The following is a 27,029-nucleotide window of genomic DNA, read 5'->3' on the forward strand; positions in this document are numbered from 1 at the left end:
GGTAAGCCTTCCTGCAGAACCAGGACAGATCCCAAACTGCAGGCAAAACCTCCACTCGATGCCTGCAGGAGCACAGTCTATATGTCTTTGCAGCCTCTTGGCAGAGTAAGACAAACATCCTCTGATTTTGAGGCTACCCACAGTGACCAGACAGAACTCACTTGGCCAGGGCCACCTAGAGTTCAGGTGTCTACATGCCCCATACCGTCAGCCATACTCCTTCCCTTGTTTTAGGATTTCTGCAGAGTCACCGAGAAGCTGCTCCTTTTGACAATCCTTCTCCACTGAACAATCCCCAACCCTCCCCCACCTCTTTCGGTTGAGAGCAGCCTGGAAGCGGCAGCATGATCTCCGCCTTCAGCGCACCCTCCCCCACGGCCCTCCCACCTGTCTGTCCTCCCGTGTCCCCTTCTTCTCCTAACCCACTGGACGCAAATAGTTTGTTCTCACCCCGAAACATTTTCAAAGCCAAAGGAATAAAAAGAAGGGGCTCCTCTGAGTCCCTGGGTGGTGAGAAAGCAAACTGGCGGGGCCCAAAGAACTGACACCGAAGCCCTTGCCAGCACCCAAGCCCAGATAGTCTCTCCCGTGCTCCCACGCCTGAATCACACCCGGCTACTCCCTCCAAGTTCAGGATAAGGACCTGGGGTGGGGTGGGTGGAGAGGGGAGGGGAGCTGTGGGAAGAGGGAGGACCCACATTACCTTTCGGGGCAGCTGTCCCTGGGAAAAGTCCATACTGTCACACCCTTCTGGCCAGCCCAGGGCCCAGCAGCTTTTATGCCAGAGGGCACAGAGGCGGGGCGGCCACCCCCAAGGTTAGCAGTTTCATGATGAAGCAGCCTCCCTCCACCGCTGCCCCTCACTCCTCCAGGGGAATCTCCACGTAAGTGAGGCACTCTCTCCTTCCCGCCAGACTGGCAGGGCCCTGCTCTGTCCCAGCTGCCTCTACCATGGGGGCCCACAGCTATAATTAGGACCCCGCCAGCAGCCAGCGTGCACGCCAGGCCAGGGCTTGGCTACGGTGGCAGAGCGAGGCTGCGGGGCCTATTTTGAGAGTTAGCTGACCCCATGCTGCTACAGTGAGGGAGACAATCAGCTGACCCCACAGCAAAGAGGAGACGGAGTTGGCCCTGATCCCTTTCTTTTCACCCAAGAAGCGGCTTCCAGCTGGGCATCCAGAGGAAAAGAGAGTGAGGAACCTTTCTAGCTGAAACCATAATGGCTAGAACCAACCAAGGGCCCCTTCTCCTCAGCCCTTGGGTATAGCTGGTATTCTAAAACCTCCCCCATGGACCTTCACCTGGGGTGAGTCAGGACAACCGGTAGGTTAGCTGTAGCCCTGAACTTCCTCCCTTCTGCAACCCATTCCTCAACAGTGCATCACAGGGGCTGACTCCTCCGGGCAGCATTCCTGGGATGTGCCGGTTCCAGTCCTGGTTCTGCCTCTCACAACCTTGGGCAACTACTCACACCTCTGCACCTCAGCTTCCTCATCAGTGAAAAGGGGAACATGGCTTCACTTGTGTGATGTGTGTATATACTGGGTGCTTTTTGCTATGTGACACTGTGGTTACTGCACTGGAACGGAGCTATATACATTTAGTACTTTCATGCACAAACATCCCCATGTGTCAGTCACTGTGCCAGTCACTTGGAACAGAGAAACCAGAACTGAGAGAGCTCAGAACACAACAAAGATGATAAAGAAGAAAGCATTTATCGTGTACTAGGTACTGTGCCAAGTACTTTACTTGCAGTGTCTCAACTGCTCTCAAACAACCCTATAGGGTAGGCCCTATTACTGTGTCCTTTTTGGGTTGAATGACCTGCCCAAGGTTGCACCTACGGTGAGAAGGAGAGGATGGTGGCACCCAAAGCCTACACTGTACTGCCTCCTCCCACATGCCTTGGTCTTGATCACGAAGGTGCCACGGGGCATCTGGAGGGGCAGCGCTGACATGACACCCTCCACAAGGCTCTAGGAAGGATAGCAGCCCTATGGGATTTGAGGCGGAGATTCAGACAGGGAGTAGAATGAGACCACAGAGCAGGCAGCTTGAGGTGGGACATGCTGGGCTGCTTCCACACCTCTGATACTCCGTGGGGAAAGGGTCTAAGGCTCATTGTGAGGTCTGCCTGGGCTGGAGCGCTATAAAGCATGTAGTAATTGAGGCCAGAGAATCCCAAGGGGATGGTGAAATTCGGGAGCCGTTTAATGTAGCCATCCTCAGCCTCCAAGGAGTCTCTCCTGCTCTGGTGATTGTTTAATTAAAGGACTTCATTTATACCTTTATTGCTCTAAGAATCATAAACGTGTGAAGACAGGAGAAAAGGTCTGCCTCTCCCGTTGGCCGTCTGTAAAATGGCCCACCTCTCCCCGGATTTCCACAGACTCTCCATCCACCTATTTTGGTATCCTTGGCCTCCCCAAGGACCCTCCTCAATCTCTTTAACCTGCACTCCAAATACTGAATTTGCAGCTCTGCTTTGCACATAAGGACTCAGAGATAAGTCAGTCTGGGAAAGTGAAGCTGCGGGGAGCAAACAAGGTGCTTGCTGACTGTCTGGAGGGAGGACGGAGCAGCACAGAAAAGGCACGAGGCACACAGGCTCCTGCAATGTCACCATCGAGGCACCCTGGCCTCCATTTCCTTCCTGTTTTGCTTGGCTGATGCCTACCTTCCGGACAGCAAATTACTGTTAATAAACGGTGGTTAATACTATCTTGTGCTTGTGTTTTCATGTTTCTATTTATAACCTGTCTTACCTCATTTCCGTGCCACAACTGCCTCTGAGTTAAACAAATGTCCCCATTTTACAGTTTGAGAAACTGAGGCCCAAAGAGGCCAGAGAGAACATACGACTAGAGACAGACCTAGAAATAGAGCCTTATTCCTATAGCTCTAAGCCCATTAGTCTTCCCTCTAGGCAGCCTGCCCTTCCAGATCTATAAGGGAGAAAGAAACCATGGTGCCATCTCCCTCTTCCATGAGAACTGTAGGAAGAAGGGAGAAGATGAGACTCCCTCAGACTAGTTAAACCTTTTAAGGGAGACAAGATCAAAACAATGAATTATTATTAAAACTAATGTTTATATGGTCCTTCATGGTTTACAACAAGCCTTTATGGATACTTCTCATTGGAAACTCATAACAACTTGAGAGGTAGAAATTACACTTGTCCCCATTTAAGATAGGGAAGTGGAGTCTCAAGAGTCTGAATGGCTTGTTTGGTTAGGGTTCGTGACAGAGCCTGGTTTAATCTGGGCATTCAGGAGGCTGAGAGTGTCTGCAGTGGGCACTGGAGCCTGGCGGGAGGTCTTACTGCTGGTCCCAGATGATGAGGTGGAAGAGGTACTTGGAGAAGTGAACCCTTCGGGTCCGCAGGGGGCTGCACAGCTCCTTGCCACCATGGCTGAGGGAGCAGGAGAGGTAGAACTCTTCATAGCTACAAGAGAAAGGGCGTAGGTCAGGACACTCAGCTCCCAGACCTCATCGCAGTCACCCAAACTATGCCAAACACCATTTCCCCTGTAAGACTCTTGATCTGTGGGACTGGAACGTGGGGTCAAGGGACAGGACAGCCAAATCGGGTTCGCGGAAGTGTGCTCCGGGAAAAGCAACTGGATCTGGATCTCTCTGCCCAGTTTCAGGTTCCATGCTGAGCCCTCGGTTTTTCTCCCTTCTTTATTGGGAAGCAGCCATGCAGCCTCCTCCTTAGAACCAGCTCCAGCCCATGGGGTGTCCGGGGGCACGCCTGCGCACGTGCGCATGCGCAGGTGAGAAGCGTGGGGGATGAAAAACGACATATGCTGAAATGAATGCCAACACATGGGAGTCCCTGCAGCTCGTGACAGGTGCCTGACAGAAGAGGTCAGAGAAGGCCCTGGTTTCCCAGGCTGCCTCCTTTGTTCTCCGCCAATCGCCCAGAGGAATACATTAAGTGAGGAACAAAGAGAGAAGGGGAAGGGAGGGGGAGGGGGTGTGGGAAGAGGCGGGGGGGGGGGGGGGGGGGGGGGGGGGGGTCGGGTGGAGCCAAAGGCCTATTCCCCCAGGCCTGGGATGCTGGGAGACCCTGAGAGGAGCTCAGGATTACCAAGTTAACGTCCTCCTCCACCCACCCTTGCAGGCCTAGGGAACTCCAGACAAAGGGTCATCTCCCACCTCCCCGCCCCCTCCCATTGTCCATCTGCAGCGGAGTGCAGTCATTGGCCGTGAGGCATGCACTCAGATCTGGGAAGCGGCCATCTGTCGCAGCGTCTCCATCAGCTGGCCTTGGATGGGAGGGGGCAGGGATGCCTAGGCAGCCATCGCTGAGAGGGAGTGACAAGATCTGACCGCTGCTGCCTTTTCTCTCTCCTCTGGGATGTCCCAGCCCGTCAGTCTCCCTCTCAGTGGGCTCATCCCCTCAGCCACAGCGCACCATAATGCCACAGATCCTAAATTTAGGACAGTGGGGTCACATGCGGACAGGAAAAGCCACCTGAAGTCTAACTCAGCTTGCTCCCTATAGGCCATTCAGCCCAGTGCTCACCTGGTAGCCCAGATGATGGGGATGCGGTGGGTGGCATAGACCGTAAAGGCCAGGGGCCCAGAAAAATGGCAGGCCTCCTGGACCAGATCATGCTTGTGGCTCCCGTGCACCGCTGTCTGGAAGTCTGCATTGAACGTGTTGCAGTACAGCTCCACCAGGTCCAAGATGGCAGCTGTCAGGGCTTCCACAACCTTCTCTGTGAAAGGAAGGGGATAGAAGGAAGAATAGTGGGGCTTCAACAAGCCCCATCTTATTGTCATGGCACTGGCTAAGGTGGGATACCCTCGGACAGTAGTCCCCAAATGCCAGTCACCCATCTGTGATGAAGCAGGAGCACGTCACGAGCTTCTCGTAAAATGACAGATCCTCAGTTTTAAAATTGTCCTTATTTTTACGTATTGCTACTTATTTAGTGTAAAATGTCCTTTCTTTTAGGAAGTAGTGGGAATACTAGTTACCAGTTACTTAAAAGAAGTCATTGCTTAGTAAAATAAAAACTGATAATTCTATGTTGGTCCCCAAAATAATGCTTTTTGGTCCACGAAATCTGAAACACTGGGAATCACTGACCAAGAATCCTAGAGAAACGAGCTCTGTAGGGCAACATTCTGCTTGCAAGACTTAAGGGGGAATCCTAGGGAAAAATTCTTTATCACCATCTCCCCAGGCCCCTTCAAAGTTGGAAACACAGGGGTTAGGAGCTCACAACCTACCCAAGTGAAAGTTTTTCCATCTGGAACCCAGGGCTAACTCTGCCCCACCACGCCTACCCTCACACTTATACCGCCTCATCACCATCTCCCAGGGACACCACAGGAATAACTAGTAAAAATAACTAGAAAACATTTTGTGGAAAGAAATGTGCTCTCCAGCTGCGTCCACGCCTCATATAGGAAAACACATACACACACAGAGGCAGACCTGGACCCATAAATCAAAGGGGCCAGGGAGAAAAAGGAATCTGGGCAGAGACTGCAGTTTTCAGCTGCCCCTTCTGGATGAAGAGAGCAGCTCCCTTACCTCGGTTTTCCCTCACAGCCAAGACGGTGGGATCCTATTGGGGAAAAAGGAGAGGGAGGGGAGCTTCAGGGCCATGGCCTTTTCTGTCACAGCTGGAAGAAGGGCTTTTCATAGCTGTGCTCATCTGGACCAGACTGGACCGAAATTTGAGGAGCAGAGTTTCCCCAGGGAGGATAGAGTAACAGTTTGTACCAGATTCGTGTGATGGGACAGTGAACCAGACCAAGGATAAAATCACCGTGTCCACCCAAATGAAACACGCCAGCCCTCAGGCTACCCCACTACAGATCACAGCACCTATCGTGCTGGCTGGCCCCGTCTGCACAGCACACAGCCCCCATTGCGGAGTCCCAAATCCCCGGCTCGGGGCAGATTTTGGTCTTGCACCCTGCTGGGTATGAAAACTGGCAGGCAGCGCCGCAGTGACTGTGAACAAAGCCTCTGCTGGCCTGGGATCCCGGCAGTCAGTCCCGGGGGGAGATCCTAGCCCACTCTCATCCTCAGCAAGAGGTGACAGACTTGGCAGCTATCTCCCCAAAACTCTGTGACTGAATGTTCAAACATAAAAGATGGAGGTTGAGAGAAGAGCCTTTTAGTAAGTGGACACCTAGTCACCTGGTTTCCGGGGAATTTTCCTCTCCTCCTTCCCCACGCTAGTGCTCTGGGCCCTGTTACCTTCTGAATTTTAGGCTTCATTCGGGAAGGGCAGGGGGGCAGCTGGTTGAGAGCGTTGGTGATCTCAGGGGTTTCCACAGCGGCTAGGGCGTTGCAGATGGCCTTGACAGACTGGACCACCCTGTCGGCCTTCAGTGGAAAGTCGCCCTGTGGGAGGCGGCACAGTGAGGCTGGCAGGCTAGCACTCAGCCTCCAGCACCCACAGTGTTGAAGGAATGAGCCGGCAGGAGTAGTGGCCCATGACTCTCAGGAGTAACCAGTGGAATCCATGCTTTATTTTCAAACATCCAGCGTTAGTGAACCACACACAGCTCCTGCTGAATTAAAGGAGCCAAGCCCACGTTCCCCAGCGCTTTCAGCCACGCTGCCTGAACTCCTCTTATTCCCAGCCTCCTTCTGTCCGCTACAGTCTGCCTATACTATACAAACACATGCAGGGTCTCCCCCAGAGACATGCAGTTTTAATAAAATCAATCCACAGGGACTAGCAGGGGGACCAAAGAGATCACACTGAGGGCCCACTTGCCCACGCAGCCTTATTTCTCCTACTACTGTCAAGAATGTCCAGATGGGTCTCATCTCAGACCATGGCCATGCCCTGCCCTCTGCACTTTGGCTCCTGCAGTTTTCTCATTTGGAATCCCCTTACCTGTCCTACCCTGACTACCTAAGTAAATGCAAATCACGGACCAGCTAAACTCCACCCTCCTTCCCCAAGCCTTCCCTGGACAGTTCCCCTCTCTATCACTCTCCAAGAGCCCCTGATTAACTCATTACCAACCTGTTCTGTCTACTAATAGCTTTACGTTACTATTCCATTTTTCTGGCAGGAACACAAGCTCCCTGAAGGCTAAGACAATTCTTATGCTTCTCCATCCACAGTAGCCATTAACAGAGGGCCAGACTAGTGCAAAAAAAGGTGTTCAGAGAACTCCCCTCTCATCACAGTAAATTTTCAAGCAGAGGCTGCTAGAGAAGGGATTCTGGTAGTCGGTGGAGGGCTGAGCTAGATACAAAGCTGAACTCTCCCAAAAGGATGTAACCACTATAACAGGATCAGTGAGACAGGGATTGTTTTTGAAGGTCACTGTCTGATTTTCTTCAACTTCATGACATGTGGAGCAAATGTTTATTCTCATGGTTTTGAGGCTTAAAACACCATGTGAATCCACGTAAGGAGAGTCCTGGCCCTTCCCTACCTTTGGGACCCTCTACCTCTGACGACTTTCCACCTGTGACACCAGCACATCAGAACCTCTCAAATCAGAGGTTCCTGGGCCCTGCTCACAGGACGCACACTCCAGTGCACGCTCAAGTTCAGCAGCAGGGCGACAACTCTATGTCCCTTAGCTTTGAAGATGCCCTACTCCAGAGATAGGATCAGGGCATGGTTCCTGACCTACTTCTACAGAGGAGCACAACCCTTCTATACACACTGGCCAGCTGCCCAAGAGCTGGCAGTCGTGGTTTGCCCATGTGCTAGGGGAATGAAAAAAAGTGCTCTGCTAATAGATTTTCAGTATCTACTCCAGATCCCCAGTGTGAGCTGATCCCAGGAGGACGGGAGGAGAGGAAGGGAGGAGCGTTGGGCAGCTGGGCCAGCCCCAGAATTTGTACTCACATCAGCCAACAGGAAGGCATCCACCTCATTGTGGTAAGTGTCAAACAGAAGACTCAGGGCCTGCCTGGGGAGTTGGGGACAGGGAAAGGTCATAGAAGATGTCAGAACAGACCCAGTGTACTGGAAGACCCATCCTCTCCCTCCTTCTCCACAGCTCAGGAATCAGACTCTGGCTTAAAGGGGTTCCCACTCTTCCCTTAGGTCCCATGAAGACTGAAGGCCGGCAAGTCCTTTCTAGTTGGCTACCTTCTACCTGGAGAATGTGGCAAAGGACTAGAGGGAAGAGATGTCACATACCCTGAAGTGGGGATCTTCTCCTCTAAGACTCTTGGGCCCCAACACCTGCAAGAACCCCTGGCCCTGGCATAAAGGCAAGCAAGGGTATCTGCTAGGGTCCCCTCACGGTTCGGGCTTGGGCCACATCCGAGATGGTGCCCACTCTCACCTGCTGATGGTCTGCTTGACCGGCCTCTCTTGCAGATGGATGAGGTAGTTCAAGGTGGAGGGGCTCTGGTCATCATTCACCTGTGTAAGAAGTGCCCTATTCAGAGAAGGGTGGTGCCTGTATCACAGCGCAGTGCTACTGCCCCATGTCCGCCCAAGGTATTCCATATCACCCTCTGCCCACTACCTCCCCATCCCCACGCAGCCATCAGCCTCCCCACCACACACGAACCGTCCGGGCCAGGTCACCGCGTACAGCTTTCTGCTCCATCAGCTGTAGCCGAATGTCGATGTCAAACTTTCGACAGTATTGAATATACTCGTGGCTGCCCAGGGCGTGCTTGCTGGTGGGACAGGGGGACAAGGCCATTAGCATTCTGGGGGCTCACTGGGACTTTCAAGGGAAATGCATACCTTAGCCTCAGGGAGAGAGAAACAGGAGGAAGGGGGAGGAAAGGTGAAGGGGGAGTATACCTGTCATGTACCCCTACCTTAGCTCTTAGGAGATGTCACGGTAGAGCTTGGGGAAAGAAACAGAGGTCTGTCTAAAGAAATGCCACCTATTACATTTAACCCTTGGTCTGTACAAACAATGACTTTCCTAGGTATTTATTACCATTATCACTGGTTCACTCTAGGGGCGGGAACTTCTGGAGGGAGTGGAGAACAAAGAGATTTCTCAGGGGCAGTGTTTAAACCCCATCCTCTTGGCTTTGGTACACAGGACACAAAAGAAGCCAGCCTGTGCTCAGGCTTGGGTGTGGAGCTCAATGGGTGACACTATCCCCCCAACACTGTGATCCTAAGTCTCACATCCCCCACCATGACCAACTGGGTGCTGGGACCAACCAACCAAAGCCACCAAGGTTCCAGGTCTATCATCCCTAACCCACCAAAGTGCTGCTTCTCACCTCCCTCTGTGGCTCCTGCGATGGTGAATAACAAGGTAAATCTCTACAGACTACCAGCATGCTATTCCCACTGCTCAGGTGAGACCCCCGCCCCACCCCCAAGTTTCAGAGAAGGCGGCTTAGGGAGTCCCTCGGTGATCCAGCCCCTTCCTCCCTCCAGATCACACCTTAGGCAGAAAGGAAGCCGAGGAGAAGGGGCAGGCTGAGTCCCACTTGCAGGCCAGCACTGCAGGCCTGGGCCATGTCCCAGCAGCTGGGTAACAGAAGCCGGAAAGGGACTTCCTTCCTCAGCAGAGCTGGGAATCTAGGCCAGAAATGGAGAGGAAAGGAGCAAAGCATGGGGCTCTGTGCAGAAGCCAGCAGAGGTGCCTGGGCCGGAGGCCAGTCGAGTCCAGCTAGGACGTAAGTGGGTTTTCCACATCCGGAGGCGCCAAGCCTCTGATTTAGACCCCAACCTGCTAAGACTGAGCTGCAGTCAAAACCTGGGGGTGGGAGAGGCTGGGCTGTGGGGTGGGGCTGGTAGGAGTGCCCTGGGAGGAAGGAAGAGTACGTCAGGGGTGGGGGAGGTGGCAGGAAACCCAACCCTCCCCGGGACTGTCTCAAGGTTCTTATCTGAGAGCAGCCTGCATCCTGGACCCGCCACTCCCCCTCAGCGTCAGTCCCTTTTCTAAGCAAGGGTAGGAAACACAGGGCCTCCTTGGGAACTAGCAGCTTTCTGGAACCCCCAGAGGGTCCTTTCCACCCCCAACCCAAGGCAGCTATCTTGTGCTCAGGGGTCTGGGCTTTTCTGTTGCGTGGGAGGGAAGAGAAGAGCCTTGGTGGAGGAGGGGGCTCCTGGACCAAGAGTGATGGACACAGGTCCCCCAGGGACTTGCTTGACCTTCTCTGTGGAAGACCTTCCTCTGTGTGCATTCAAGTTAGAGTGGGAGAGGCATGACCCTAGGACCAACAATCCTTCTCCACCTTGCCTGGAACACTCCACCTGAGTCTTGGCAAGATGTCAGAAGCTGACGGCTTATCTACCACCTCTGGACTTGGGGGCTCAAGGACTAGGGGGCTGCAAGGGAAATGACAGTACCCATCTAATCCGCATCCTCTCTTTGGACTGGTCCTTCCCTGGGAATATTTACTGATCGCTCGTTGGGTGATCCTCATATTTAACCCTTGCTACATCGTACAGAAGCAGCTGAGGGTCAGAGCTCCACAACGATCAAGTGGCAGCTGGAACCCAAACCAGCTGGAACCAAGCGTTGATGTGACCCATTATGCCCCTTGCTCCCTTACAACAGTGGCAGGTGCTCTGCGCCAGGAGCCCCTGAATCTGGGGCCCCCTCTATTCCCCTAGGGGAGAGCGATACACATTTGAACTGTGCTCCCTGGAGGTGTGCCACGTAGGGCCCTGCCCCCTTCTTTTCTCTCAGTTTTCCAGTTGAGGGCACAGAGGCCAGGAAGGGCCCACAATATCCCTAAGGTTAAAGAAACCAGCCAAGAACTGCTCTAGCCATAGATCAACCATCCTTGCATCTAGACCTGCATATAAGAGAAAGAGCAAGTGGTGGCCCTCATCGCGCACCCCTCAGACCTGAGATACCGGCCTCTCCTCCCCCGCTCCCAAGATCTGCTTCACCAAGTGGCCAGTAGGCAACTGGAAGCTTAGGGAGGAAAGCAGCTCTCTTTATTTCCTTATCTGCTGGCCTCTGGCTGACTCTACAGCCTGCCACACAGCTGTACCACCTGAGGGGTCCAGTCCCCCTTCCCACCACCCCAGCACCCCAGAGTCCCAGGGCAGTGGAAAGGGGATTGCTGCCACTGGATGCAGAGGAGCTGGAGGCGAGCCTTTGGTAAGGAGCATAACCAGCTGCACATGCCAGTGGGGGAAAGGCTTGTCAGCAGGGGAAGGGGGAGGAGAGAGCAACTGGGATTTTTACCGCTAGTTCCACAGGGCGCTTCTGCCCAGTCCTCTTCCAGCCCTTGGCCATAAAGACCCCACACATAATCTAGGGCGGGAGAAGCTACCCCACACAGTTCCCCCGCCCCCACACACACATCCCTCCACACGCAGAAGTCTGCAAGCAGATACGACTTAGTCTTTGTCTAATCCCAGTTCCAAGCTCTTTCCACAGCAGATTTGGCCCAGGAAGCCAGCCAACCCCGCTGGAAGACCGAGCTCCTGGGGGAAGTACGACGTGGCTGACAGTATGCCCAGAAAGCAGGAGTCCTGACTGTGGGATTGGCAGGGAGCTGCCAGCCCCAGGCCTCGAGCCCAGCACCACCCCGGTGAAGCCCCCTCAGAAGCCTACTACCTAGAAGGCAGGTGCCACTTCCTGCCCGCTTGTCCCCACCAGTGCACTCACTTCTGCAGGAATTCCTCCAGCCCGCAGGGCTTTAGCACGAAGTCACCCACATCGACACCCCTCAGTTCATCATGGGTATAGCACAGGGTCTGGTAGATGAGCAAGTCTACAGTGGAGGAACCTGCAAGGGGAGAGGCAGGGGAAGCAATGAGGGGGGGCACTGGGGTAGGCGGGGTTCATCCCGATCCCGTCCCCCAGAGCCATCAACAACCAGATAAAGCAGGCAAACACACAGTTTGGGGTTGGGAATCGACGGCAAAAGACCCCACACAGTCAAAACACCGTCACCCCTGCCCCACCTTTAGGGATGCTCACACCGACTCCCCACTAACTTACAGTTGCAGGTAAAAGTGAGCGGCTCCCGCAGGCTGTCACACAACACGGTCACCTTCAGGTTAACCTCATCCCCGAGGTGCTCTGGGCTTGGGGTGACAGTGCTCCAGACATACCCAGTGAGGGAGTAGTCTTGGACATCAGAGCCAGATCGGAGGCTGTGCAGGAAGAGAGGGAGAAGGACCGTCGCTGTGCCTTCAGAAGAGAATGGTCAACAAGAGGCCTGCTGGGACCTCCCGTCCTGAGGCCCAAGGACCCCTCCGTCCCCACTCAGCCCGTGGGTCTGTGGGCCAGGATGGGGGCAGTGGGGAAGCAGCTGGGGGAAACCCTGTTCTTGATACATCTGTTACAGTTGCAAAATGTTTCCCAAGCTGAGTTGAACATTAAGGATAGTTTTAAAACCACACAGCTTTCCACGGAAAAATTTTCCACTTCCTTTCTCTTTTAGCCCCAGATAAGATTACACTCTTATCTCCATCTGGGGTGTGTTTGTTCCTAAAGGCAACTGAGCCTGAAGTGATTGGAACAATTTGACTGTTAGATCGAGGTTTCCTGAATTTTGTCCAAAGTGTGAAACTTCTAAGATTCCAAAAAGCCTGCAAATACCGGTTGCAGGAAGCATCCCATAGTTGTAAATTGAGATGTATTAAATATGGCTCTTCTTCCTCCCTAGAAAGTTCTGAAAGGGGTGACTCTCTTCCCCAGCGCCCACAACCCTCCCCAACCCCCCAGTCTTTAACTCTTACATATCCAGCATGTGGCAGAATGCAGCAACTTCCTCATCTCTCTCCTCTGAGACCTCAAACAACTCATGGCCATTGGCGATGGCGTGGGGCCGGGAGCCCACCTTTAAGAGAAGAGCAACTTACTCAGTGCCTTTTCCCTCATGCCATCCCCTTCCCACAGGCTCCTAGGCCTAAACTCTTAAACTCTAGGTGTAAAGACTTTCCAGTGAAAGGGGCATAAAAAAACATGTGGGAAATCCAGGAATATATTTATCTGCCGTCCTGGCAGACCAAGAGCCAAGGTGAAAGAGTGCTTGATGCCTTAGCTGAGTCTGGAAGCCTGGGTGGGATGGACATGAGTGTGGCCGAACCTCCTTCCCGAGAGGCCAGTGTCTAATAAGCTCAACCCTGCAGGTCAGGTGGTTCCCGGCACGCTGGGCCGTGGGGCTGGCTTTCTGGGGGATGCTCCCAGAGGCGTGGAGGGGAGCTGAGCAGACAGCTGTTGTTCCCCGTCCCACCACTGAGGCCAGAGCAAGGGGTTGCCCAAACCGTCCCCAGGGAAGCTGAGCCCTGGGCAAAGCTCCAACATCCACAGTAAGCCCCAGGGACCCAACTCAGAGAGAGACCGAGAGACTGTGAATGGAGGCAATGACTCAGACACATGTGCGTTCCCAGTAAGCACTACTTGAGGAAGAGAGCGTCAAAGCAGCTTTCTGGGCAGGAAAGAACCGGGAAGAAGGCTTAGCTCCTCCTGGCTCTCAAGTCTTCTGGTCCCCAAGAGCTGGAATGTCAGGAAGCCTTCCTGGGCCCCACTTCCTGTCCAAGAACATGTGTGTGCTGGTGGGGTTCTCACAGACAAGACCTCAAACTGTCTCCCACCACAGAGCTGTTTTCAGTCACCCATGAGGAGTTCTAAAGCAGCCCTCGAACAAGGCCTGCAGCACAGCCGCAGGGAGGAGCTGGTGCGTGGCAGGTTTCGGCCTGCCTGCCCAGAGCCACCAGGGAGGCCACTGCAAGGGAGTGAGGTGACAGCTCTGACAGAGGGCCGGCCTGCATCCGGTAAAGGCGGATACTTCCGGGGAGCCAGTGTGCACACACGCAACGCCTCACCTCTCAGCCTCCCCCTGGCTATTCTCCTGTTCTCCCCGCCCCCTCGGGGCAGATGGCAGCAACTGAGCTCCTCATTTGAATATCCAGATTGTTTCCTCTGAGTGACCCTCTCTCATTGGCCTTGCTCCCCTGGGTGAGCATGGAGCGGGTGCAGAGAGGGGAGGGTAGCCGTGGGGGCAGTTGGCATGGGAGGCCCTGGCTCTGCCAAGTTCATGCCTGTGTCCCAGTCAAAACAATAGTACCACTGTCAGCAACTAACCCACAAAAGTGAGAGCGATAGAGAGAGCAACAGAGACAGACAGAGACAGAGAGACAGCAAGAGGAGGGGAAGGCAGGAGAGTGGAGAACAGAGGGGTGGCTGAAGGCCACTTTCATGCCTTTCAGTACCACTCACTGGCTCCATAAGAAAACAAAAGCCACTTACGTTTGCCCTGCTGGCAGGCCCTGATGGCATCGCGCGATGCTGGCTGGGGGGATCTGCAGGGCAGAGGCTGGCAGCAGGGGTACCAGGCTGGCATTTGGAGCCAACCATTTCCTTAGCTGGCTCCACAGGCCTGGGATAAGGTGGGTCCCTCCGGCTGGAAGCCCGGCGAAGGCGGGGCGGTGGTATGGGTCGAGAGCCCGAGGGGCCGCCCCTCCCAGCGGGATGAGCCCCCGCACCAAGCTGGGGTGGGGAAGACCAAGGCCGCATTTCCCCCTAAGAACTGGCAAGGGCTTTTTGCTTTGCCCTAGCTTCTTCAAGGAGACTCTGGACCAAGCTCCCTCCCAGAACTCTGATAACACACAGGGGATGGGGGAAGGGCGAGGGAGTGGGGGGGAAGCAGGAGAGCGAGCCACAGAGATGACCACCTACCAGGGTGGCCTGCCGCTGCGCAAGCAGGCCCAGCTGTGCAGAACAGAATCTCCCTGTCCCTATAAATAGCAGGAACAGCCCCACCTCTCAGAGCAAGTCCTTTAAAAAGCCCTGCGCTCTAGAGCTGTGACTTAACCCAGGAGCTGCCTCTGCTCTGGGCGACTCTCTTAGCCGAAGCACAGGAAGGAAGGACCACGTGGCTTTTCCAGAGTTGTGAAGGATCCCAACTGCTGGGACACAAGGTGGGAAAGCCCCAGTGTCCCTTAGACAATGGATAAGGAGGAAACAGGGAGGGAATGAGGTGGAAAGCTGTCAGGACAGAACTCATCAGCCACAGGGGTGCCTCTTGACTCCCCTGGGGTCAGGGTTTCCAAGTGCAAAACACAAAGCAGGCTTCAGGTCCCGCCCATGGAGATGTTGCTGACACTTTTTAAACCAGAAAAAGATCAAAGCTGCCCTGGAACCTACGCCATGCTTCTGTGCAGAGAGTTTTCTATTTTATACTATATACCGATAAAAGTGAAATAATTACTGTCATACTGCACACTTTTTTCTTAACATTTTCACCGTGAAAAGAGACGGATGATGGGGAGGATTGCACAACGGTGGGAATGTACTTAATGCCACTGAACTGTATACTTACAGTTGGTTAAGATAGTAAATTTTATGGTATGTATATTTTATCACAATGAGAGAGATGTGCGGGGGCACACACACGAGGACAGGGAGGAGAGAGACAGAGGGGGAGAGACAAAGGGAGGGAGAGAGACAGAGGGAGTGACGCAGAGAGAGCCAGCGAGCCAGCGAGTGAGAGCAATGGAGCTTTGGGATGAGACACAGCAGGGCTAGCCACTGCGGATCATTAGGCAGGGCTGCTGAGGGGTCTGGACCAGGGTCTGGGACTTAGTGAGCACTAAACATCGGTTAGTATCATGACGGAACCTCATCACCACGCAGCATTTTTGGCAGAGCAGAAAGTCAGAAAGCAGAAGGAACCCACCCCAGTGCACAAGGCCATTCGGCCATGCCGTCAACAGTGTATCCCCTCATCCCAGTTCTGTCCTTATATCACGAAGTGGGTATTCCAAAACGCCTGCCCCCAGAAGGACCATTTGGCCAAGATACACAAAACTAGCCCTGAAAAGGAGCCTTCTCTATTAGTGTCCCTCTTCCCTCCCCCCCCACGGCCCGGGGGCCCAATGTCAGAAGCAGAGGGCAGGAGAGGACTGAAGGGGTGAGTGTGGAGCAGATTGTGGTTTGGACAGCAAAGAAGAAAGGGGGACTCTATTTCTGAATGACAAGGGGAAAGGGGACAGAAGAAACATAATCAGGTCCTCACCGGAGCTGCAGAAATCTGGAGGTTCTTGCCAGATGTCCCATTTTTCCGGTTGGCGTAGCGGGAGGTGTAGGTGCGGGGGGGCACCTGAGGGGGCATGGTCTTGCTCCGGGCCACAGGTTTTCCAGGAGTGTCCTTGCCAAAGTTCAGGAGTCCCCGGCCCTCCTTCCAGCCCCTGGTGGCGTCCCGCAGCATCTCTGCATCATAGGTTGACTTCAAGTTGAGCCGTGTAATGGCATCATTGATACCGTCGTAGTCCATGGACCCCAGTAGGCGCCCTGGACCCCCACCTCCCAGCTCCTCTTCCTCTTCTAGGAGCTGATGCCCCAGCAGTTTGCCTGGAGGTTGTTCGACCAAAGAAAAAGTGTTGATGTCATTGGGCCGGGAGATCTTGGAGGATGAGGGGGACCCCTTTCTGGGAGGCAGGGGAGGAGTGTCCCAGATACAGACTCGGGGAGGCAGAGGAGGTGGGGACAGTTTCTTCAAAGAGTCGTCTGTGTCTCCCAGTCCTGGGGACAAAGAGAGCCCCCCATCTGAACCATCAAAAATGTAGAGATAGTCTCCGGCCAGGGAGGCTTTGGGCCAGGGATCTGGGCCAGGCTGGGAGCCCTGGGAGGTAGAGTGGTTGGGCAGCCCTTCCTGTGGGGAGAGCGAGTTGTAATTGAGGGTAGGGTCAGAGCCAGAGAGACCACGTAAGAGCTTGAGGTCCTTCCGCCTTCCCGCTGGCTTGCTGTAGAAGTCTAGGACAGGCTCATCCCAGCTGATGAGAGAGGGGTCTGTGCTCTGCTTGGCTCTGCTTTCCTCCTTGTCGTGCCGAAGCCGGGACAGAGCATCATACTCCATCTGCAGGGCTTCGGCCATGGCCAGCTCTTTGCGGCTGATGCCCACAGACTCCAGTGACTTCCAGTGATCCCCACTGCCCTGAGTCGAAGACATGGTGAGGATGGGGGACAGAGGAAACAAGGAAGTCTTCTACTTCCTGGCAATGTCAGTTCTGCAGGGTTGTGGCATGGTGTCTGGGCCCCTGCAAGTGAGGAGGAAAAATATCAATCATTCAGTCACAAAAAGAGACGTGTCAATAATCTGATTGGGTGACATAATCTGGGCCACTGCCTGTTTCCTGAGTGCCTACACAGATGGAGAGAAACAGAAAGATGGAGAAAAAAAGAGATACCAAGACAACTTTATTTATCTGTTACATCCATCTACCCTTCCATTCATCTATACATGTTTCCATTTCTGGTCCCTAAATCCCATCCTCATCTCGCTCACAGGTACCCCGAAGAAAGAAGGAGGCACCTTGTATCAGCTAAGAGGAAAAGATGGAGACAAGGGCTCTTCAGTCAATTTAAAGAGGACGGCTCTCCAACGTGGATGGACCTAGAGATTATCATACTAAGCGAAGTAAGTCAGACAGAGAAAGACAAATACCATATGATATCACTTATATGTGGAATCTAAAATATGACACAAAGGAACATATCTATTAAACAGAAACAGACTCACAGACATAGAAAACAGACTTGTGGTTGCCAAGGGGGGCACGGGTCGGGGGAGGTTTGGGAGTATGGGATTAGCAGATGCAAACTATTATATATAGGATGAATAAACAACAAGGTCCTACTGTTATAGCACAGGGAACTATCATCAGTATCCTGTGATTAACCATAAGGAAAAAAAATATGAAAAGGAATATATATATGTATACCTGAGTCACTTTGCTGTATAGCAGAAATTAACACATTGTAAATCAACTATACCTCAATAAAAAATTTTTTTTAATAAAATAAATAAAGAGGACAGCTCTCACACACTGCTGGTGGGGAACCTTAAATGGTACAACCACTTTGGGAAATAGGCAGCTTCTTGAAAAGGTAAGCATCCACCTACCATATGACTCAACTATCCCACTCCTAATTACTTACCCAAGAAAAATGAAAGTATATGTCCACACAAAGACTTGTATATGAATATCCACAGCAGTCTTATTTGTAACATCAAAAAACTGGAGACACGATTCACTTTGTTATAAAGCAGAAACTAACACACCATTGTAAAGCAATTATACTCCAATAAAGATATAAAAAAACAAAACAAACAAAACTGGAGACAACCTAATGTCCATCAGCAGGTGAATGGATTAAAAAAAATATGATAGGTCCACACAACTGAATACTACTCAGCAACAAAATGGAATTAATTATTGACATATGCAATAACATGAATGAATGTCAAAATAACTATGTTGAGTAAAAGAAGTCAGAGTATGAGTGTGTAGGATTCCATTTATATAAAATTCTGGAAAATGAAAACTAATCTACAGTGACAGGAAGCCGATCGGTGGCTCTCTGGGAAGGGGTGGAAAGAGGGTTACAAAGGAGCACAAGGACACTTTGGGGACGAGGAAAATGTTCACTGTCTTGATTGTGGTTTCACGGGTATATACATATGTCAAAATTTATCAAGTTGCACACTTTACATATGTACAGTTTATTATATGTCAACTATACCTCAATAAAGCTATAAATGAAAAGTACAACAAAGCCCTATGAAACAGCTACTCTGACTGCACTAAGATCCTCCCCAAATGCACCGATATGAGTCAATAAAACAAAGTCTGCCAACAGGTGAGACCCGGGCACCTGATGGAGTACAGGTGTGCCGAAATACTGATTTCCCTCAGCCCTTAGGAAGCCAGACAGGCAGAGAACACCGGCCACCTGCCAGCCGGCTGCCTCTGGCCACGAGCAGCCCCTTCATTCACTCCAGTGTTGGTACCCTTTTCCTTTAGAAGCCGTGACTGAAGGCACGGTTGCAACGACAAGGCGAGCTGGCCCAGTGGTTCTCAACCCTGGCTGCACATTCGAAACCCTGGGGGAATTTTTTAAAAGTACTGAAGCCCAGGTACTCTCAAGAGATTCTGATTTAATTGGTCTGCAGTAGGGCAGTGGTATTTTTTTAAACTCCCCAGGAGATTCTACTCTGTAGCTGAAGCTGAGAACCATGGACCTGTGTGTGTGTGTGTTTCAGATTAGGTTGGGGCAGGCGATTGTTTAGTAAGTGGTTTCTGACCCTTCTCACCAGCAGCTGCGAAGTTCACGATTGCATAAAATTATCAAAAATCCTTCATTTTATTGTACTGTTACCCAGCAGGTAACAAACATGTGAAGCACGTCCTTCCTCATGACTAGAAAATTGAAAGCATCAATAGGGAAAAAGTTCAGACAGATTCGTGGGTGGTAAGTTCCATCAGACCCCAAAGGAGTTAGGACAAGAGTATCCCTCAACCTGAGGTGCCCCTCCAGGATCCTGGGGCACCCATCAGGCACAGGCTGGCTCAGTGAGTCTTAGGAAGTATTTTCCCCAAAATGGAATAGCCCAAGCCCAGCTTCAGGGCATAAGAAAGCTGCTCTCTGCTGATTTCTCTGCCTGTTGAGTTTCTCCACGCTTCAACAGCTCCTTATAGATCACTTTTTATCCACAGAGGGTAAGAGGGAGTCTTGCTATTTAAAATTCAAAGGAATTGGATGCGCAGATGAAGATACCCAGAACTTGGCTGCCCAGAGTTGGGAAACTGGGCCCAGGAAAAGGAGGGCCTAGTACTTTCGATGGGAGACACAAGATAAATGCTCAAAGGTGAACTGAGATTAAGCCTTTTAATCCAGAGAACAACTGTATTTTCAGCCCCAAGCTGGGACAAGCAGAGTAGTAACACTGGCCTTAGCCAGGCACCACTGTGAAGAGAAAAACCGAGGCCATTGGAAATAATCTCTCTCGCTTTCCTGCCTCTCTTCCCTACTAACTTAACCACACTTGCATTTGGCCTCCCTTCCTTTTTTCCTTTTTTATTTATTTTATTTATTTTTTGGCTGCGCTGGGTCTTCATTGCCGTGCGCGCTTTCTCTAGTTGCGGCGACCGGGGGCTACTCTTCGTTGCAGTGCGCGGGCTTCTCATTGCAGTGGCTTCTCTTGTTGTGGAGCGCAGGCTCTAGGCGCGCGGGCTTCAGTAGTTGTGATGCATGGGCTCAGTAGTTGTGGCTCGCGGGCTCTAGAGCGCAGGCTCAGTAGTTGTGGCACATGGGCTTAGTTGCTCCGCGGCATGTGGGATCTTCCCGGATCAGGGCTCAAACCCGTGTCCCCTATATTGGTGGGTGGATTCTTAACCACTGTGCCCCCAGGGAACTTCCTGGCCTCCCCTTCTTCCTTTTGGTCTCAGGGAAAGCAGGTCCCCGCTTCCCACTGAGGTAGAAGCCTCCAGAGCCTCCAGGGCGCTTGCCCCACACACTGGATCTCCTCTAGGCTGATGCTCCACCAACCTCCCTTCCCTCTCCTGTACTTTCACCTCTTCTCCTTAACTGGGTCTCTCTCTTCAGCACATAAACATGATCAAGCTTCTTCTAGCCTTAAAAAGAAAAAGAAGAAGGAAAACCAGAACCCTACACCCTAAGCACCTTCTCTTGCCTTTCTGTCCTTCAGCTCATACCCTCCCTGTTCTTCCTTCCCTTCCCAGTCAAGCTTCACAGAAGACACACGATGTTTCTCAATTCTCCCTTATTTACTCTTCAACTCACTGTAATCTAAAACTTCTGCCCTCAACATTACACTAAAATGCCCCAACAACAATGCCCAGGCCACCCAGAAATGCCTGGGCAGACAGGCATTTCTATCTGCCCAGACGTTGCTGCTGCACTTGGCTCTCAGACCATTCCCTTCTTCCTTACATCCTCCACCCCCTGGCTTCCATGACACTACTCTCTCATGTTCTCCACCTCTGTCATTGTCCTCCTCTTCCTTTGTCCACCCCTGACATATTGGTGTTGGCTCAGGACTCTATTCTCAGCCTCTGTTAATGTGACAACCCCACTGGGCAGTCTCATCTGTTCTCCCACTCACATCACGTGCGTGTTGATGATTCCAAATGTGTGTCTCCCCCGTCAAGGTGATATGCCCACCCATGTCTCAAACCCCAGATGTCCAAAACTGAACTATCACCTTCTTATCTCCTTCCCACAACCTTCTCCTCCTTCCTGGTTCCCCATCTGGGTGAAAGGCACTATCCAGTTACCCAAGCTAGGAACCCGACGGTCATCCTGGATTCCTCCTTCCTTTTCACCCTATATCCAATCACCAAGCCTGCCAACTTTTCCTCTTAATACTTCCCAAATCTAGTCCTTCCTTCTATGCTAACTGCTGCTGCCCTAATTAAACCCGTATTTTTTCCCACTTGGGCTATTACAATAGCCTTCAAACAGTCCTTCCTCCTCCTAATCTTTCCTTCTCTAAAGCTTGCTCCCCAGAGCAGTCAGAGGGCTCTTTCTAAAGTGTAAATCTGATCATCTCACTCTGCTTAAACCCCTTCAAAGGCTCTCTATTTGATTCCTTTACAAGGCCTTTATCACCAGCCCCCATCTCCCTCTCATCTCCAACCATTCAGAACCACGCAGTTGATACCTCCGTGATTTCGTGCAGTACCTTCCTGCTCCAGGGCACGCCCTTCCCAACTGCCAACGCTCTTTGCCTATGTGATTCTAACTGCTCAGACTTTGCTCTGACATCAAGTTCTTCAAGAAGCCCTCTCTGAACCTCCAGATTCAACAATGTGCCCCACCTTCACGCTCCCAATAGCAACCTGTATATACCTCAAATATCATCTTGAAACATTTTATTCAAAATTAAATGTGTATGGGGCTTCCCTGGTGGTGCAGTGGTTGAGAGTCCGCCTGCCGATGCAGGGGACACGGATTCGTGCCCCAGTCCGGGAAGATCCCACATGCCGCGGAGCGGCTGGGCCTGTGAGCCATGGCCGCTGAGCCTGCGCGTCCGCAGCCTGTGCTCCACAATGGGAGAGGCCACAACAGTGAGAGGCCCACGTACCGCAAAAAAAAAAAAAAATTAAATGTGTATGAATCTGTCATCTCCCACCAAGATCCTCAAGTTCCAAAATCACCTCATTTCCACTGAGGAAAATGTACTTCAACTGGGATATAAGGGTAGAGCTTTCTGGTGGTAAGAATTCTCAGACATAGAGATGTGTGATCAGGATGCAGGTGGGGTCCTTCCCTGGGGATCCTTCAAAAGTAGGACTGGGTTTCAACTAACAGGACCAGGTTTGGCATCTGTAAATGCAGGTGGGTAGATAGACAAGACCCCCACAGAAAGTGTCTTCCAGCCCTGGGATTCTTTGATTCTGACCTATTGATTCCCTTCAGTCACATTTCTCAGAGGACGCCAACGTTAGCCCTGGGAGGAAAGAGAAGAAAGGCCTGAGGGGGAATTCCCTGGTGGTCCAGTGGTTAGGACTCCGCACTTTCACTGCTGAGGGCCCGGGTTCAATCCCTGATGTAGGAACTAAGATCCCACAAGCCACACGGCGCGGCTGAGGGGAAAAAAAAGAAAAGACCCGAGGGAGATCCAGCAGGCCCAGCTCCTAAGGCTCTTCCCAGACTGGAATTCAAACACGGAAAGCTGAGCCACCCCTCTCTAACCACCGGCCCCCTGGCTCCCGGCCAGGACACCACCAGACTGTCTGTCAGCTGTGCAGAGGAGGCCCAGCCCATCTTGCACCCGGGGCTATACCGGCAGCTGCACCTTCCGAAAAGTGCAGTGCTCTGCTCGCTCTGATGCTGAGGGATCCATGGTGAGGAGGCAGGACAAGCAGCATCCCCCGCAAGGCCAGAACACCAGGACCGGGAGAGCCCGCCCTAAGGTAGGGTGAAGGTTCAGGGCAGCAGCCAGGCACAGGGGAAATGCAGAGAGGGAAAGAGGAAAGGCAGGAGCAACCAGTCCCAACCACCTGCAGCTAAAGGGAGCCGGCTTCCGCCCAGAATTTCATCTTCCAGGAGGGGTGGGGATACACAAAGTATTTTAGGAATCAGAGCCTCGTGTTTCTTGCCTCCCCCATTCTCTTCCCCAGTTCAGCTCCCTCCCTGCCAGGCTCTGCTGGGTTGACTAATTCTCTATTGCCTGAGTCCTCAAGGGTTACTAGGGATTCTGTAAGAAAGCAAATATCCATGTAGGTCCCAGGGAAGAGTTGGGGTGGACGAGGGCCTGGGGTCTTTGCTACTCTGCAGCTCATCCGGGAAGAGAAGGCTGGGGCCAGTACCGCTCTGTTGCACAACTCCACGGAGCACCCACACACTGTACTCTACGTGAATGACACCTTCTACCACAACAAAGAGAACGGTGCCTGCTGGAGTCGTGCACCTTGGTGGCCCTAGCTGTGTTCTCTTCTAGTATCCATCTCTCAGAAAGTAGATGGAAACCATCTGAAAGACCATTTTCAGCCAGATTCCTTTCACCACCTGCATGCACTAATTGTTAACATTTCCCCACATTTGAGCACACTTTCTCCTTCTCTGCTTAACATTTTCAAACGTTAAGATGCAAACACTTCACTTCTAAATACTTCAGCCTGAATCTCTACAAAACTAAGACATTCTCTGATGTAAACACAATGCCAGTTAGCATACCAGCTAAATTTAACGTTGACAATACATTAAATTGTAATTGTTATTATTTAACAATAATATTATCTAATATAGGGTCCACATTTGAATGGTTGTAATTATCATCTGGAAAGTTCTTCAAACATACAAATTCCTGGCCCCTCTCCTGGAGGGTTTGATTCAGTGGGGTGAGTCCCTGGACTCTGAACATTTCAAAGCCCCTCAGGCAATTCAGATGTGCAGCAAAGTTTGACACCAAAGACTAGGGTTTCAGAACTACCAGGAAGACAGGACGGAACTGGGGAAAGGAACCCCAAAGAGCACCAGGCAGTCAGCTGGTAAAGGAAGAGGGCATGCTTATGGCCAAGCAGGTCGGTGCCAGGGTCTAGGCGGCACCAAACTCAGCCCACACGGCTGCCAACAGATGGCTGGAGGTCACGGGGGGAGGAAGGGGGTCAGGGCAGAGCCACACAATGGCTCAGAGTCAGAGCATGGAGAGAAAGGAGAGGGCACTCCCTCAAGTGAGTTGGCTCTGTTCCATGCCTGTGCCAGAGAGGGAGGGGCCCCAGGGTCCAGCAATGGCACCAGCTGTGGGTGGAGAGGGCTTCCTGTTGTCTTGCTGGACGGCACCGTATGAGAACTACCCTGCTCGGGACAGACTAACGGGTCTCGGTCATCTCCCCAAATCCTGAGCCACAGAGCTGGATTCTAATGGGCGGTGAGTACCAGCTACGTGCCAGGTACCATGCTAGACCCAGAAGTATTCAGATGACCATGGCACAATTCCAGGAAGCTTACAATCTAACAAAGGTGACAGATGTATCATAAATAATTCAATCTCCCCTTTCGGGCACAAAGCAGGGAACCTTGCACGTCCTGACCCATCTTCACTGAGCAGGGGAAATGGAGAGCTATGGAGAAAGGTGGTGAAAAATATGGAGGGTCTCAAGCCCCCAGCCTGTTAGTAGTTTTTACTAAGGGAAGATGACTCAGTTCTAGGACTGCCCTAGGAAGAGACCTTCAGTACCTCCTCTCAGGACAGAATGGTTCAAGGGGTTAAGGACTTAATCCCTTTGGATCCCAGAGCTTTCTCTTCTGAGAGGACCCTGCCCCTATCTACCCCCAGCACCCACACTTACCCAGACCCCAAATCCCACTGGTTTTGCAGCCAGGTACCCGTCCCCCACCCCTCACTCCACACTCTGCTGCCCAGCTCCACCTCTCCCCTCCCACAGCCCCAGCTCCAACAGGGAAGTCAGCATGCCCTGTGCCAGGAATACGACTCCTCCAGCAGGAAGGTATAACAATAAGTCAAGTAGGTCAGCTCCCTGCCTCAAACAGATGTGCAGCTGATCCCTGCTTCCGTATTGAAAACCTACAGGTTTTATACAGCTCTACAAGCTTCTTTGATGTCAGGCCCATCACTGAGTCACACTCACCAACAAAGTCTTTCTCTTGTTTAACTATGTTCTCTCTGTGTGGTTCTCACTTAATCCAAATGTGAGGAGACTGACTATAACTGCTTGCATTTTCTTCCCACTCATACAGCCCCTCTCTAGCATCCTCTCAGCCAAATTAAAGCAGCCCCATGTGGTTCAGTTTTGCTACTGGAACTTACTTTCCATTTCTCTCTTTCCTGGGCCTACCCGGACTCTCCACCAATTGAAGCCAAAGTGGACACAAGAGTTAATAAAGGGCTCTCTGGGTCCTAAGAGAGCAGAGGGACAGGAGGCTGTGTGACACAGTTACATCAGTTGGGTTTGCATTCAGAGTCCTGAGTCCTCGGTCCCAGTTCAGAAACCATTTGTGCAGCTGTTCTGTTCACACACACACACACACACACACACACACACACACACACACGGAATCCCTGGAGATCACAGCTCCTAGCACACACCCTGTAGATTTTGGATCTGGGTACGAAGAGAGTCAGTGATGGAAGAGGTGAGGCAGCTCGTGGCTCCTCTCAAAACTTTCCTTCCTAGAGTTGGCGATTAAGATGGCAGGGACCAGGAACTGGCAATCAGCTGAATGGAATGTTTGGCAAAAAGGAAAGAAAGGTCTTGGCCAGGAACCATCCCAGGAGCCAGAACAGCCACATCTCCCCTCTGTCTGATTCACACTTCCTGCTTTTTCCACCCCCTGCCCTCAGCCACCGCAGCCCCAAGTTCCAGGCCTTCTAGCTCAGATCGGCCGGGTTTCCTCCAAGGAGCACGGTGGTTAAGAATTACTCTTCCAGTTTCCTCGACCCTCCAGAGAAAGGTGGTGGACAGGACAGCAGAGGAAAAGAGGAGCTCCCAGGATGACCTTCCCTTAATAATCTTGGCCTCCAGCTGAGAGGACTCCTGAGGAAACTTCTTTACAGACAAACTTCACACCAGCCCACCCACATGAGAAAAACCACCTGTCATTTGCAAACAGCAACATCTAGGAAACCTTAGCCTCTCTGAAGGCCCTGTAGACTCCTGAAGCATAAAGGAAGCCCCTCTGGGAGGAGGATGTAAGGAAGTGGGTGGAGGAGGGCATGGGGACACGGCAGCCCTTCTCCGTGCCACTTGCTTGCTGCAAACCAAGGGCTCCTGCAAGGCTCGGACTGTCGCCTCTGTCACCTATAGCTGAATCTCCAGTCCAGCTTCCCCAGCTCATGCCCTTTGGAATCCACTTCTCCAGGATTCCTTCGTGGGCTGCGAAAACTCACTAGAGGAGGCCAGCCCATTAAGCAGAATCCAGAAAGCAGGTCACAGCTGTTCCCGTCCAGCCGGGGCACCAAAGCGAGGACCCAAAACGCCAGCAAGGCTCTGCTCTGCCTGGAGGACTCACCGGAGGGGAGAGATGAGAAGCAATGTCCTCCACCTCACGGCTCAGGTCCAGACTCCCCAGGTCCTCACAAGCTAGGTGGGGCTAACCCATCAGAGTCTGCAAGGAGGAAGGAGGCAGCCCTGAGCAGACTTCAAATTACAGCCCAGCCCCATGGCAAGGGGATGGGGATGTATCTCAGGGTAACTACAGAGACATCAGACTAACCAGAGTCTACCGAAGAATGCCAGTGAGACCATCCTCCAAAAGAATGACATCTTTGCTGGGAATCAACACTCTGATCTTTAGGGAGTGTCTCCAATTCATTCAATTATAACAATTCTTTGGTTATTTTCTGGTAGCACCTTTCTTAGACATCTAAACGGTAATCTCTCTTCTCCATGACAGGGTCCTACTGTCTAGTAGAATGAGGCCCACAAAGGGTCAGCGACTTTGCCCTGCGTCTCACGGCAGAGCCACAGCAGAGTCGGGAAGGCCCCACAGAACCAACGTGGGGAGGCTACTTGGTGCTGGGCCTCAGAAACAACACTGGCCCCAGCCCTGCGCTCCATCCCATGAGTACACACTTGGCACTGAATGTGCCAGAGCCTGGGACGAGAAGGACCGAGGGACTTGGTCCCCAGAACAATTCTACAGAGTAGAGAAGGTGGGGCCAGCAGCCCCAGTGTAGTGGCACTGCCTGTGCCAGGGGGCAAGCACAGGCTGTGTGGGCAGCTGACAGCCACCTGCTTGGCTCGGAAGAGGGTAAAAGGCAGTCGAGCAGAAAAAGACTGAGCCAGTCATCCATGGGAACCTCGGAGGAGCAAAGACCAGCCGCCACACCATGCCCAGGGCAAGCTCCTTCCTGCCCT

The 27,029-nt window shown here is 52.3% G+C and overlaps 1 protein-coding gene across 11 annotated transcripts in view; it reads right to left on the reverse strand.

Annotated features, from left to right (window-relative positions):
* Positions 1-27,029, reverse strand: part of PIK3C2B (phosphatidylinositol-4-phosphate 3-kinase catalytic subunit type 2 beta) — a 61,651-nt gene that overhangs the window by 24,179 nt on the left and 10,443 nt on the right. For 7 of the 11 annotated variants that reach the window (XR_012330655.1, XM_073802058.1, XM_073802057.1 and 4 more), the window contains exons 2-12: positions 15,920-16,940; positions 12,639-12,739; positions 11,896-12,050; positions 11,560-11,680; positions 8,527-8,638; positions 8,296-8,375; positions 7,851-7,914; positions 6,230-6,376; positions 5,555-5,588; positions 4,535-4,730; positions 3,326-3,448 (exon numbers count right to left, since the gene is read on the reverse strand). Coding sequence is in view for 10 of the 11 variants with exons in the window: in XM_073802058.1 (XP_073658159.1) it covers positions 3,326-3,448; positions 4,535-4,730; positions 5,555-5,588; positions 6,230-6,376; positions 7,851-7,914; positions 8,296-8,375; positions 8,527-8,638; positions 11,560-11,680; positions 11,896-12,050; positions 12,639-12,739; positions 15,920-16,852 (2,066 nt within the window). In the remaining variant the exon portion in view is untranslated. Of the gene's footprint in view, positions 1-3,325; positions 3,449-4,534; positions 4,731-5,554; positions 5,589-6,229; positions 6,377-7,850; positions 7,915-8,295; positions 8,376-8,526; positions 8,639-11,559; positions 11,681-11,895; positions 12,088-12,638; positions 12,740-14,151; positions 14,709-15,919; positions 16,941-27,029 lie in introns of those variants that run through there. The other 4 variants (XM_073802078.1, XM_073802076.1, XM_073802079.1 and 1 more) reach the window with 4 other exon arrangements.

Source organism: Tursiops truncatus, chromosome 1 (genome assembly GCF_011762595.2).
Source record: "Tursiops truncatus isolate mTurTru1 chromosome 1, mTurTru1.mat.Y, whole genome shotgun sequence".
NCBI lineage: Eukaryota > Metazoa > Chordata > Mammalia > Artiodactyla > Delphinidae > Tursiops > Tursiops truncatus.